Consider the following 14,203-nt stretch of genomic DNA (forward strand, 5'->3'; position numbering starts at 1 on the left):
GGCTGTCCTTTGTTCCAGCCTTCTGGGCAGTAGGCCAGAACAGAGGCCAGCACAACACACACAAGTGAGCAGGCAGCTAAAGGTATCAATACTCCTGTATTAAAGTGCAATTCAAAAGGTTACAAACATTCATCCTCAATATTTTTTTTAAATACAGAGTTATTAGAATATCTCTAACTCAGAAAGTGTTTATAGATAAGGAAATTTACTTCCCCCGTGGAGGGCTGCCTTAGGAATTCACACTTGCGAGCCATGCAAGCCTGACTTAGAAGAAAGCCCTGGCACACAGGGAAGAAGGAAAACACTCCTTCCCCTTCACTGTGAAGGTAGGAAGGCTGTAACAAACACCCCATATGCAAATAACCACAAGGGTCTCCACCAGACTGGAAAGACCCTCTTCAGAGCAGGTTTGATGGCACTATGTCCTAAGGAAGTTGTGGCTGAGCAGCCACTCTGCAAGAGAGCTAACTGAGTAACACCCACACCAGACAGTGGTTTCTAGCTGAGAGGGCACTGCACCAAGCAGCCCAGCTCCGGTATGGCAGTGCCTGCCCTCCCATGCCACTGGCATGTGGGTGTGCAGATGCTGGCTGCAGCAGCCCAGGGAAGAGATGAAGGCTGCTTTTCCTCTGTGAGCTAGCATGTGGCACAAGGCTGCTCAGCAGAGGGCGGCAGGGCTGTGGGACACATCTCCTGACAAGGCTAGTGCCAGGTCACCTTCCTAACGTTATACATTTTGCTCCCAGGAAAGCAGCCTCCCGTGCAGCACTTGGCTCCATTGTGCTTGAAGAATGGCTGCTTGACACAGGATCACTGCACAGGTATGGGGCCTGCTTCTAGGACAGGGAAAAGGAAGACTGATTTGCGTGCCTGCCAGATTTGCTCACTGCCCTGTGGCACACCTTTGCTTGCTTTTCTAATGTCTACAAAGGCAGACTGACTGGGGCTCAGCCCCTTCTGTCCTGCACAGCAAAGTGCTTCAGTGTCTCCTAGGGTGCACTTTCCAAATTTGTCACACCATGACTATCAGTGCAGAACATGAAACATGCCTCCAGCACAATATAGGATTCCCAAAGTCCCATCTCACACTGAGATGTACCAGAATTTAAGGAAATTTAACATCTTTCTGGGGCACCCAAGGATGTATGCAAGGAACCTCATGGCTCTCTATACCTTTCCCCTTGAATGGTGCTTCAGGGGAAGTAAAAAGTTTGACATTGCAAGTAGATTTTCTCCAAGATCCCAGAGCCTTCATATTTTAGTTCTAAATCAGTGATGTGGTCTACTGGTGATTTAAGAAGTTGTCCATCTCTCTCCTCAAGCCAATGGCAGAGCAAAAGGTTAGTGCTGTGGCCCCAGGAGATAAATAAGCAGGAAAGTGCTGTTGTTCTGCCTTGTTGTGCCACTGACTTAATGCTTAAGAAGGGCAGGTGCTCAGCTGCCCAGCACTACATATATGTTATCTATACAGAGACCTAGAGATACGCTAAGCCGACATGTAGCAACAGCCAAGTTGCTCCAGGGAGAGAGAGTAGAGGAGGCCGTTTGCAATTTCCATCTGTTAGTTATTCTTCTTATCCTCAGGAGGCGTATAAGGAGGTGGCTGATCCTGGAAGGAGACACAGTAGAGTCAACAACCCTGTTTATTTTATGATAAGCCCTTCCTCAGTTTGGCTTACAAGAAATAAGGGCTCTTCAGTGAGCTACAGACAAAGCCAGGTGCTGTGTTTCAAGCTGTCACTTCATCACACCCTTCCTCTCTAGTATCAGTTATGCTCCATGATATATGGTGCCTCCCACAATGTTTCTAGTGAAGGTCCCCTCAAAACCAGGTAACAAATAGCCTATTGTAAATAGACCATTTACTCTGCTTTAATCACCATCCTCCCTTCATGGCCAGGGCTTTGTCTCTGTTGATGCTCATAGCTCTAATCCAGCAGAAAGCAAGCCTCTGGACAGAGAGCCAGCTTTGCTGATCCATGTCTCTCCAGCCCACCACAGGGCTACAGAAGACAGTGATGGGCACAGGAAGACTGGCTGTAACATACCAGATGTAAGCTACAGCCTACCTGATGGCTGCCACTGACTGGTCAAGAGATCTCCTTGTCTCCATGCAGCCCAGAAACAAATGAAAATAAGAAGAAATCCACATGCTCTGCTCTCAGCATTAAGAGCAACCTGCTCTTGTTTAACTCTCCCCACATCCAGGCTCCACAGAAGCAGAGAGCTCTATGTGTCCTCTGTGTCCATGCAAATCTGTTACACTTTTAAGATTAAGATAAGCCCTGAATGGCTGTTACTGGATGAACCTCCTCCTTTCCTAATTAAGGATTTAACAAGCTTTCCTCATGGGACCAACATCCCTGCCTCCCTCCCAAGAAAACAGAGTCTTGCTGTGCATGTTCCATGCCACACGAAGACAACTCTGAACTTTGCTAGGAGAGCAAACCAACGTCTCTGCAAGTCACAGAAAAGGGAGCAGGCCCAGGTGGCCGCAGCCTCGGTACTTACCATGGGCATGTACACATTGTGTGGGTTGGCAGGGTTGTAATACGCGCTGGACGCAGCTTCCATGGCCTTACTGCCCCCTAGAGAAGAAAGAAAAGAAGTAATCTTACATGACTTAGGCAGTGGCCCAATCACAGAGCTTGCTTTCCACTCAAGAGCTCTTTTCAGGAGGCAACAAAGGTCCAAAGATCCAACAGGAACTACAGCAGGCTGGGTTTTAATTCAGAGCAGCTCAGGAAAGCTGCAAGCTGGCTAGAGATGACCACAAGCTGTGCAGTGCACAGCTGAGCAGCTCCTTCCATGCTCCATTATTACAAATAATAGTATCACAAGATCAAAATGACTTTCATCTTCAGCAGTAACAGCTTCCCCACCCCACTCTGTGCCCACAATGCCACCCACAGACCAAGTCCACAAGCACACTTTCACATGCAGACCCTGTAAGTTTCCTGGTCCTATTTACCTGGCATCCCAGAATTTGCCCATCCGGGGAGAGTTGATGGGGCTGAGGGTCCTGCAGGAGATGGCCCAGAGTAGGGGGGAGGAGGTGGCACATACACAGGGTTCATGTTTGGAAGTGGTGGGTAAATACCTGAAAGAGACAACATCCGATTGATGCTTTAGATTGCAGCAACAGGGCAGAGGGGAAGAGAGCTCACAAGCCCACTTAGCCCTGAACAGAAGCAGCAGTGAGAAAACCCTGCAGGCTTGGCAGGGATTTGACATTTTGCTAATGCCCACCATGCCAGCAGGAAACAATTCTCTGCCAAGCAGCAGCACGAGCTGCATTTTCACCTCCCATCCAGCTGCAACTACAAGGACATACAAGCGTGACCAATGGCATGCAACAGATTTGTGCAGGGACAAGGACCCTTGATGAGACAAAACTACAGGAACCCCACAGCACAACTGTGATTTCTTTACAACTAACACCAAACATAGCCTGCCAATCACCATTCCACAATTTCCATACCTGGAGTCTGGGCATATGGATATCCCATGGGCTGTGGAGCAGGTCCATAGGCATTCACTGGAGGTGGTGTGTAAGGATATGGTCCGTTTGGTGGTGGAGGAGCAGCATAGCCCCCCATTGCAGGCGAGTAGCCCCCAGAAGCAGGCGGGGTGGGTGCATACCCTCCGGGCACAGGTGTATAGCCATAGCCAGGGTTCTGGAGAGGAACACCACTGGAAGCTAAGCAGCACATGTTTAGTAAGCCAGACATCTTTTTGTTACAATTAAATGTAAGAATAAAAGGAAAACAATGCTGTTCATGCAGCACTGTTTCCCTTCATCTAAATTCACTATACAGTCCTGGCACAGGACACTGCACTTGAAAATCAGTCTCCTCACTGCAAGTTCACAGGGTACTGTGTTCAGTTCTGGGCCCCCCAGTTTAGGAGGGACATTGAGATGCTTGAGCATGACCAGAGAAGGGCGACGAGGCTGGGGAGAGGCCTTGAGCACAAGCCCTACGAGGAGAGGCTGAGGGAGCTGGGATTGGTTAGCCTGGAGAAGAGGAGGCTCAGGGGTGACCTTATTGCTGTCTACAACTACCTGAGGGGAGGTTGTGGCCAGGGGGAGGTTGCTCTCTTCTCTCAGGTGGCCAGCACCAGAACAAGAGGACACAGCCTCAGGCTGCACCAGGGGAAATTTAGGCTGGAGGTGAGGAGAAAGTTCTTCACTGAGAGAGTCATTGGACACTGGAATGGGCTGCCCAGGGAGGTGGTGGAGTCGCCGTCCCTGGAGCTGTTCAAGGCAGGATTGGACGTGGCACTTGGTGCCATGGTCTAGCCTTGAGCTCTGTGGTGAAGGGTTGGACTTGATGATCTATGAGGTCTCTTCCAACCTTGGTGATACTGTGATACTGGGTGTTAAGGGAAACCACATACAAAAATACCAGTTCTCAGGTACCACTGAGCTCATCACAGAGCTCCCACTGCTGGAAGAAAAGACCATTCTAAAGCAAGTATAAGGATGGTGAGTTTTAACCTCTTCATAAATTTTCTTCTTATAACAAAAAAGCAGTAAATTTTCAAATGTGTAGTCATTAAAAGGAAAACTTTCTTAGCAGAAAAAAAAAGAGTACATTTCCCCCCATTTAATAGCTTTTAATACAACAGAAGTTGTTTTTTCCCCCCTCTTCAAATGTGCGTATGAATTTCTTCCACCTTACACTACTATTGGAGAACTGAGCTCAGGGCAGGTAAGTGAAACAACTTTTCACCATCATATATTTTAACTTTGTTCCAGAAGGAATAAGGGTTTGTAGAAAAAAGTGGTCCACCTCAGCTCAAATCTCAGACATTCTGAGTGCATAAAGCACTAAGATGAAATAAAGAAAAACAATCAGAAGGGAAAACAAAACTTCCTCTGGAAAGAGAAAAATACATTGCTGTGCAGGAGGTACCCTTCTTCCTATGAAGTTCACAAAGAGCATTCTTAACCAGCTCAGCCAACCATGGGGGATCTGCAGGCTCTGAAGATCCCTTACCATTAGAGGCAGCTTTGAACATCAGCTGTCCAAATTCAATGGCTCCTCCACTGTTGAAAGTCAGTTTAAATGTCCCTTGCCCTTCCCAGCCACCTAGAAGAGAAAACATTAAAACTGAAACAGACCATTAACCTCCTCAGTAGTAGTTAAGACAGCAAAACAGAACTTCTCTTTTTGAGTTCAAAACTGTTTTGTGTCCTATTGTCAGGGAGAAAGAGTCATGTGTTGCTATCAGATGTCCTTCAAAACAGTACCTTGAGAAGATCAGGAACTTATTTCTGTATCATTTAAAGGACAATACTCACTACAGTTATCTAGAAGCAGCCTGCTCTAGATATTGTTTTGTGCTTTCCTGAAAGGTTCAGCAGAACCTAATAGTGAATACAGTGTAAAGAAAGAGCAATTAATTCACTGAGGATTTCAACTGAAAGCCCTCAAAGTTTTATTGCTGACCTTGGTAGACTACAGATCAGGATCTGCAACTCAAGCTAGGATTTAAATCAATCAAATGCAACAATTTTAATCTCTTTGACCCACAGCAGCTCAGACAGATTAAAAATGCTTAGCAATTTTTCAGGGGAAAAAAAAACAACTCAAGTAGGGAATGATAATGCAATGTAAGTAAGAGTGCTTTTTTATTTTGGGGGGTTATTTTGAGTGCTTTGAGGGGTTTTTTTAAACTAAAACTACCAAAAAAGACATCATCTAAACAAAAGATTTCATAAAATAAATTTTTTCTTCCTTGTCTAACAATGAAGTTAGTAAAAGCAGAAATAGTCTGTTAGGGATGAAGCAAAAGTCAAGTACAGAAATATAACAGAACAATCCATGATGGTTCAAGTTATCTCCCTGGAGATGCAGCTCTTTCAAACCATTGTCTTGATGTGATTTCAGCCTAAGAAAAAGGGCTGATTCACAACCCCCAGAGGACCCAGTCACTTTCAAACATTGTTATGAAAGGAAAGCAACAGCATAAGCTCTCTAGATGCCTTCAAAATGCACATAAGCTAATTCAAGGGCTGAAGAGGAAAGAAATTTAAACCAGAAGCCTTCTTTTTAATCCCTGTTTATCTTCTGCAATTCCCCATGTTTGGTCATGACTGTGACTGTAAGTCTTAGGAGAGTATCAGCATCCGAATGAGAAGAAAGCTAAACCAATGACATACAGCAGCACCCCAGATGTACTCAAGTTGGTAAATGCCTACTAACCTCCAGGAAGCCCACTAAGAACAAGGACTGGTGACCTGGTCACTCACCCTCACTTTCAGGTCAACAGCAGAAGAAAACAAGCACACACAGAAATCACATACACAGGACATACACAGCAAGACAGAAGTCACAGAACTAAACAGCCATCCTGTGAAAGTTAGTTAGTAGTTGTGGGGGGAGAAAGCAATGCAGCAGCAGTGCCTCGAAGTTCAGAAGACACAGGTTACCTCAGCACAGACATGTTAGCTACACTGTCCATGAGTCATCTACCAAAAGTTCAGCCCAAAAGGACTTGTGACACTTGGGAAGAGTTCAGTCTACACAGCACAGGCACTTACCTCCTGCCTCAGCCTGAATTTGCCCTTTGATGTAATTGGCAGAGAAAACAGGCTGCTCGATTGAGCATCCTTTCACCAAATAAAAGGGCATCATGAAAGACAGCATCGGGTCCTTGCCCTTTGACACAAAGATCATCTGCAAGACAGAAGGGAACACCTCTGAATTACCCAAATTAGATACAAAGGGTGACCACGGACTTCTAGTTGCAGCAGCATCCATAAAGAGGGTAACTTAACTGCTAGTATCAGTTTGTTGCTTCACAGCTTTGATACTCCAGGATCCTAAACAGATTCGATGGCACTCAGCTCACTTGCCTGACACAGCTGTGTTGCAAAATAGATTTACAGAGTTCTACTTGGTCTGCTTTTTAGGGATAAGCTGTGAGTTTTCAAAGAAAGCAATAATGACTGACACATTGTATGAAATATACACTCTAGGCAATGATGTCCAGGACTGTATGTGCCCGTGTAAGGAATCTGGATCATGACACAGGCACGAGCTAGCCTATTTCCACCTTCCCTTCTCTCACCTAGAATGCTCAGTGCTTCCTCCCATAACAAAAAAAATCTTCTATACAACAACTAGGTTTCAGGTCTGAAGTCTGCAAGATTCTACAAGAATGATTAAGCCCTGCTGGCATCACACTTACTCTGTAAGGGGTGAGGTACAGCATCCCTTTCTTGGTGCCTTTGAAAGCTTCAGGCTTGCCTGTCATGTCACTGAAGGAGAGCTCCACATCCTTACATTGTTTGAGAACACTACAGGAGGAAATCAGACAAATTGGAGACAAGCTCAGCCACAGCTCTAACACACACCCACCACAGAGGAAGGGAGACAGCACACCAAAAATCCCAAATATTATCCCAAAAGGCACAGCTCTGACATGGGCCCTGCTGTTTTTCCTTTGAACACAGAGGGGTGATTTATGTGGAAGAATTCACCCTCTTACCTGTGACAACCCCTGCTCCTCCTTCACAAAGAGTACCTTTAAATGACAGTTTCTTTTTCTCCCTCCAAAGCCATCAGGCCCAGGACTCCTCCTCTCTGCATGGGAAGAGGCTCAGCTTAAAGGCTAGGGCACAGAAAGGGCTGAGGTGAAACCATCTCTCTGAAGCCAAGGTATCACCTCAGGGCAAGGCTCTCTCTGCAAATCCCTGCTCAAATCTAGGGCTGGCCACGTGAAAACAGCATTGCTGTAACACTGCACCCACTGTGCAAACTGAGGAAGTTGCTTCACTAATACCCTCACTGCTGACCTTGCTTCAGAAATATCTGTAATAAACAGCACCATGCTAAGGAACAAAACAAGGAGCCAGTGATGTCAACAATAAGGTTATTATTGTTGGCTATCTAAGGGAAGATTAGCAACGTTTGTCAGTGACACAGAGCAAGACAAGAACTTTGAACACTGCAGAGTGAGAGGGGCATGGGGTGCCTGAAAAATAAAATATAATTTCAGGAAAAAAAAACCCCAGAGAGTCAACTTGGGAAAGCACACCACTGAATCCTCAGGGCAGATCCTAAACATTCCACCCAGCAAGAAAAGTTGCAGAATAAAGAAAGTCTTGAGGGTGAGAAGCTTGCAATGTGTTACGGAGGCAGAAGAATCTGAGGAGTTTTATGGTTCAAGAGCATAGAAAAATAAACCACAGAATCCTAACCTAACACAAGCCTCAAGAGGCCAGACCTAAAGCAATCCTTTATGATTTCTGATCAGTACAGTCTACAAGTCAGGAAACTGCAAAATTTCTAGGGGAAGGGGAGAATCAGCAGGGTCATCATATAGTGAAACAAATGCACTGTAGCTTCAAGTTGTGTGCTCTTTAGGGAAGAGAAACACCTAACAGTATCCACGCATCTGCAAAATGCAGCTATCCGAAGAGGAGGCCATTAAAAAGTCTTACCTTTACCAAGAAAAACACAAACAACCTGACCCAAGAAATTCTACTGGGACATTATTTCATAGCAGAGCCAAATGCAGCTTCTCAGACTGGTGAGGAGGGTCAGAATGATAAGACACCAAAGCTCTTCCTACTTCCAAGATGCAAAGAGGAAACATTTCTTCTAAGCTGAATAAAAATCATCTCTTTGACAGCCTGGGTCTTACCAGAACACATCCTCATGTCCTCGGGCAATGTTTCACATTAGTTTGCCTCACCCTGAAGAATTTATACATAGTCATTTCAATGTTTATTCCTTCACAGCTACTCACACAAACAAGCAATACGCAGCCACCACCACTGGGTGCAACGAAGCTGCTGAGCTGGTTTGCACCTGTATGCCTCGCCAGGGCTGCTCCGGCACAGCTGTGCACCACAGAGACCACGCTGCATCCACCTGTGACTAAGCAGCACCTCGAAGAATGGCTTGAGGTCACACACAGACCTTTGAACCAAGCGAAAGCTCTCAAATCATAGAATTAACCAGGTTGGAAGAGACCTCCGAGATCATCCAGGCCAACCTAGCACCCAGCCCTATTAAGTCAACCACACCATGGCACTAAGTGCTTCATCCAGGCTTTTCTTCAACACCTCCAGGGATGGTGCCTCCACCACCTCCCTGGGCAGCCCATTCCAATGCCAATCATTCTCTCTGGCAACAACTTCCTCCTAACATCCAGCCTGTACTTCCCCCGGTGCAACTTGAGACTGTGTCCCCTTGCTCTGTTGCTGGTTGTCTGGGAGAAGAGACCAATCCCACCTGGCTACAGCCTCCCTTCAGGTAGCTGTAGACAGCAATGAGGTCTGCCCTGAGCCTCCTCTTCTCCAGGCTGCACACCCCCAGCTCCCTCAGCCTCTCCTCATAGGGTTTGTGCTTCAGGCCTTTCACCAGACAGGTCTTCCCTGACTGATGAATCAGCAATCGGTTATGAACTCAACACTACTTGGTGCATATTTTCGGAGTGTATTTTCCCTGGGTTTCACCACCGAAACCCAAACTTGATGATCCTTTACCAGGCCTCTGGTTTCTAAGCCACGGCCAGGATGCTGGGAGTGCCCAAACGACCAAAGCGCAGCCCAAGCCTGTCAAGCTGGTCTGTCCATCTCCATTAGGGGTGAGGGCAGGCATGCAGCAGCTGGCTGCACCCCGATGATGAGAGGGTCTCTTCCCGCGCCGCGGAAGGGATCGCTCTCCTCACACGTCCCCTCTAACGACAAGTTTTCCCTACTCCGAGCGATTAAGACTCCAACCTGGAATGATCTCTGCCTCTCTGGTGTCATTAATTGCAGGCGATTAAAAAAAAAAGCCAATTCTTTATCCGTCAAGGGTGAGGGCATCTCCCTCCTCACCGGGGCCGCCCGCCGGACGGGACTGAGGACGGCCGCGCTCCGGCGATGAGGGCGGGACAGCCCTGACGGCTCCCCACCGCCTGTCCCCGTCCGCTCCCACACGGCCCACAGCCGGGTCGGGATGAGAGGATGAGGAGGACACCCCCGCCCCACAGGCGCCCGCGGCTCTGCAGCCGCCCCCCGGTACCTCTCGCCATGGGGAACGACGACACAGCCCTCGCCGGAGTGACTCCTGTTCAGCGCCATCCTGCGCCACCGCCGCCACCGAGCCTCTGGCGTCACCACCGGGCCTGTGGCGTCACCACCGCGCCACGCGCCACGCACCGCGCCCCGGCGCGCCCCGCCCCGGCGACGCAGGCGGAAGTGACGCACGCAAAAAGAAGCTGGCACTTGCGGTTGTCGGCGACACGGAGTTTAATGGCGTTGGAGGGCGGCACGGTACAGCGGCACTGCCCGCCCCACTGCCCCGCAGCGTGCTCTGGCGGGACGGTACAGCGGCACTGCCTGCCCCACTGCCCGCCCCACTGCCCCGCAGCGTGCTCTGGCGGGACGGTACAGCGGCACTGCCTGCCCCACTGCCCGCCCCACTGCCCCGCAGCGTGCTCTGGCGGCACGGTACAGCGGCATTGTCTGCCCACCCGCCCCACTGCCCCGCAGCGTGCTCTGGCGGGACGGTACAGTGGCACTGCCTGCCCCACTGCCCCGCAGCGTGCTCTGGCGGCACGGTACAGCGGCACGGTACAGTGGCACTGCCTGCCCCACTGCCCCGCAGCGTGCTATGGCGGCACGGTACAGCGGCACGGTACAGCGACACTGCCCGCCCCACTGCCCCGCAGCGTGCTCTGGCGGCACGGTACAGCGACACTGCCCGCCCCACTGCCCCGCAGCGTGCTCTGGCGGGACGGTACAGCGACACTGCCCGCCCCACTGCCCCGCAGCGTGCTCTGGCGGGACGCTGCAGCGGCATTGTCTGCCCACCCGCCCCGCATCATGCTCTGGCGGGACGCTGCAGCGGCACTGTCTGCCCCACTGCCCCGCATCATGCTGTGGCGGGACGCTGCAGCAGCACTGTCTGCCCCACTGCCCCGCATCGTGCTCTGGCGGGCCGCGGGGCAGCGCTGAGGCTGCTGCTGCCGCCTGACGCCCGCTGGGCGGCTCCATCTCTGGCTGCAGCCGGCTCGTAGTTGGGCCCGAGGCGGCCGGGCACGACGCTTTCCGTGACCCTCCCGCTCCGGTGCTTGGCTGAAGCGCGGTTTCTGCTGGCCTCTGTTTGCAGAGCCTTCGCAGCACCGCTTCGTGTTTCCGAGACCTCTGCCGGTGTGAGACAGGTGTTGGTAGCATATCTTGGCCAGCCCTTTCCCCGCGACGCCGGCTTGTAAACCGCATTGAACCGTAACTAACTCGTTCTCACAACTAACCACAAGTACTAGCGTCTACACGCAGCGCTGCTTGCACTTCTTGCTCTCAGCTCACAGCATGGCCACACTTCACTGTCTTAGCCTCAACGGAATTTTTTTTCCACGTTAAATAAAGTTGGCATTCACCATACACTGCCACAATGACCTGGTGAATGGCTTGTGCAGCAAAGAGCCTGTGAGTCTCTGCACCGTGTGGGTATAAAGTTTGGAGTCTGCTCCTCTGTGATAGTGTTCAAATGATGGTGGGGGACACATCAGACTTGCTGTGGTCATCCTGGGACTCGGCTGGTAGCACATGAGAGCTAGGATCCATTCAGGCTTTCCCCCAACTGTTGTGCAGGACATTTCTTATGTTTGATATTTGTCAACTTTCTGGTAGATGCACTGATACCAACGGGATGTCTGTATGAGCAGATGGCAGTGAGGAATACCTGAGCTTGCTTTTCTTGGTGAGCTTTTATGGATCCTTTAGAAGTAGTCCATGATCTGACAGGAATTGCAGAGCAGGGCTTTAAAATCACCTTACTACAAATAAACAAAATTCCTAAACCTATAGGGTGAAACACAGCCATGTCCTTGCCATCCACATTACAGGCAAAGGTAATTCTCTCTCTTCTGTTGTGTGGCATCTGCTTTGCTTTCATGAAGAAGGGTAGTGTTTGCTCTCCAAGCTTAAAAGTAGAAATAACCATACTGCAGCCCTGGGTGATGCTGCAGAGTGGAAAGAATTCCTCTAGAGTGGTCACAAGCTGCGTGAGAAAGCAAGAACAGGGAACACCTCCACACACCCCAGGTAAAGACGATGGAGCATGGCTTCATGCTTTAGCACAGTGAAGAAGAGGAGTCCTGGGACAGTCTTTTGTATTGCACTGGTTTTAAAACATTATGTGGAGGCTAGGCAGGAGCAGTCGCAGTAGAGTAGGCTGAGAGGATGCTTCTGGCAGCTGGTGATGCTGGGGACACCTTCGCTCCTGGCTGGCTGGTGGAGGTAAACTGGGAGGAGGTTTTGACCCTGCACTGAACTGTGTGTGGCCAGTGTGGGTGGCAGGATAGGTAGCAGTGTAGCAGGGTAGTTTCTGCAGAGCCTGTGGTATGGATGCTGGCACCAGAGGTGTGGCTTCTGTTCTCCATGGGGCCAAGGAGGCCTGGAGCAGGTGGGAAGGTGGATGGAAGGCTACGTATACACACTGCACACAGGAACACCAGGACTGGGAATGTGAGTGGTGGAAAGACTGCAAAGGGCCAGCATGGCCCTCACGTTCTAATGGTGCTGAGAATGGCTGACTTGTGCAGACAAGGGGGAGCAGGAGTGAAGAGACCTTTGCTTTGCAGTGACAGCACCACGAAATGGACATAAGCTTGTAGACATTTTTGCTAAGGCTTGGAGCATCCTCTTCCCAGCCCTGGCCTCTGTAGAGTTTTGTCAACAAACCTCAGGCTTGGCTTGAGTTTTACCCTGCTGCTCTCACACTGGGACCTCTTCCTCTCATCCCAAACCCACAGCTCTTCCCCTGACTCACAGTGCTGTCAACCCATGCCGTTGTGTTTTGCATGTGCATTTTGGCTGTTCCGAAGTGTCAGCCCCTGCCAAATGTGTGACATGCTAGGTGACAGGCAAAGACTACCTAACTCAGGACATCTATGATTTTCTCCTCTCATTTTTTCTGTCCAAACAGCACTGGATGCTTTCTGCCTGGCTCAGGGACATGTGGGAGAGAGCTGATACTGACTAGACATGAGCATTCAGTCTTCGGTAAAGCAGTGCCTCTTTTCGCTCCTGTATCTTTACCTGCACTCCTTGCCCCTTCCAGGGGAAGGTAAAATGACAACTTATCAACTGGACACAACAAAAGCACATTGATAGAGGAGGTGTGAGAGCTGGAAGAAGGAGAAAACAGCCTGGTAGAGATTCAAGTACTTCGGGAAAAGAGAGACAGAGAAAGTGAGATGGGGAAATAAATGAAGGAAGATAAAAAGGAATGAGGACAAAAGCATAGGAGAGGAGTACATGGAAGCTGGGAGAGCAGTAGGAAGGCAGAGAAGCAGCTGAGACTGCTGGAGTACCAAATGCAATCATTTCAGTGAGGAGGAGGAGGGTGTATCTCTTGTGCTCCCACCATCACTGGAGACCAGGGAGACATCCTGGTCCACTGCTTCTCAATCCACATCTCTTCACACTCCTCCATGATCCCCAAGCCCCTATGCTGAGCAGGGCTGTCCCTAGTAGACCTCCTGACAGGGACTGTCTGTGACAGTGTCTTCCCAGCGCTCCCACAGCAGAGGGCCATATTATGGGAGAGAGGTTTGGCTGGGACCTGCTCAGTGCTATTGGAGAGAGACCACTGCAATGAGGGATGAGGTGGGATGACCTCAGGACAGCCTGGTCTGATCTGCACAGGATCAAAAGCCCATGACACTGGAGCGTGGCTGTCGATACGAGCGCCGGACGGGGCAAAGGCACCCTCTGCAGCAGGAGCACTTTCTTCTGCTTTGGGACTTGTTTCTTTCACTTTTCCCAAGTACTTTGATGCTTCTCAGTTAGATGCTACAGCCCAAGAACTAGTTCTGTCTCCTCCCACTGGTCACTTCCTCTGAACCACAAAACATGTCAGCCTCCCATCTATGCACTTACAAGCTAACATTTCCCCTTGGGAAGCTGCAGCAAGGATGGGAATAAAATGCTGAGCCACCATGTCCTCAGACCCATCATCTGCCTTCCCACCCACCTAGCACCCCAGAGGAACCTGCTCCCATCACTTTAAGACACTGCATGCACTGACTCCACCATTTCTCCTGGAGTCTCTCCTTGCCATGTCTCCACGTGATAAAAACAGCACCATACCATGCCCCATACCTTCCACCTCCAAAGCCCTCCTGCTCCCAGAAAACCCTCCCCCCAGTCCCTGTTTCCCCCAGGCAAGACACACAGCTGAGACACAGACACGAG

At 49.8% G+C, this 14,203-nt stretch overlaps 2 protein-coding genes across 2 annotated transcripts; both read right to left on the bottom strand.

Annotated features, from left to right (window-relative positions):
• Positions 1-77: 77 nt before the first annotated feature.
• WBP2NL (WBP2 N-terminal like) lies at positions 78-10,143 on the bottom strand. Its single transcript, XM_064155128.1, has 8 exons — positions 10,026-10,143; positions 7,198-7,306; positions 6,548-6,683; positions 5,001-5,093; positions 3,482-3,700; positions 2,972-3,100; positions 2,512-2,588; positions 78-1,609 (listed from the first exon to the last, which is right to left on the bottom strand). Exons 1-8 carry the CDS (start codon positions 10,082-10,084, stop codon positions 1,562-1,564), a joined length of 870 nt encoding a protein of 289 aa, XP_064011198.1. The 5' UTR covers positions 10,085-10,143; the 3' UTR covers positions 78-1,561.
• Positions 10,144-10,228: 85 nt separating this feature from the next.
• LOC135181769 (uncharacterized) lies at positions 10,229-11,224 on the bottom strand. The gene is made up of 2 exons (XM_064155127.1): positions 10,345-11,224; positions 10,229-10,293 (listed from the first exon to the last, which is right to left on the bottom strand). The coding sequence occupies exons 1-2, from the start codon at positions 11,222-11,224 to the stop codon at positions 10,253-10,255; spliced, it is 921 nt and encodes a 306-aa protein (XP_064011197.1). The 3' UTR covers positions 10,229-10,252.
• Positions 11,225-14,203: the final 2,979 nt, after the last annotated feature.

The sequence above is a fragment of the Pogoniulus pusillus genome, chromosome 15 (genome assembly GCF_015220805.1).
Source record: "Pogoniulus pusillus isolate bPogPus1 chromosome 15, bPogPus1.pri, whole genome shotgun sequence".
NCBI classification, from domain to species: Eukaryota; Metazoa; Chordata; class Aves; order Piciformes; family Lybiidae; genus Pogoniulus; species Pogoniulus pusillus.

Bases quoted from the DNA above. Each gene is read 5' to 3' on its own strand.
- WBP2NL (XM_064155128.1), bottom strand. From the start codon at position 10,084: ATGGCGCTGAACAGGAGTCACTCCGGCGAGGGCTGTGTCGTCGTTCCC. The intron at 5,094-6,547 runs GTAAGTGCCTGT...TTTCTCTTCTAG, and splicing joins AATTCAGGCTGAGGCAGGAG to GTGGCTGGGAAGGGCAAGGG. The intron at 3,101-3,481 runs GTATGGAAATTG...TGTCTCTTTCAG, and splicing joins TCCATATGCCCAGACTCCAG to GTATTTACCCACCACTTCCA.
- LOC135181769 (XM_064155127.1), bottom strand. From the start codon at position 11,224: ATGCGGTTTACAAGCCGGCGTCGCGGGGAAAGGGCTGGCCAAGATATG. The intron at 10,294-10,344 runs AGGCAGTGCCGC...GGGCAGTGGGGC, and splicing joins AGTGGGGCGGGCAGTGGGGC to GGGCAGTGCCGCTGTACCGT.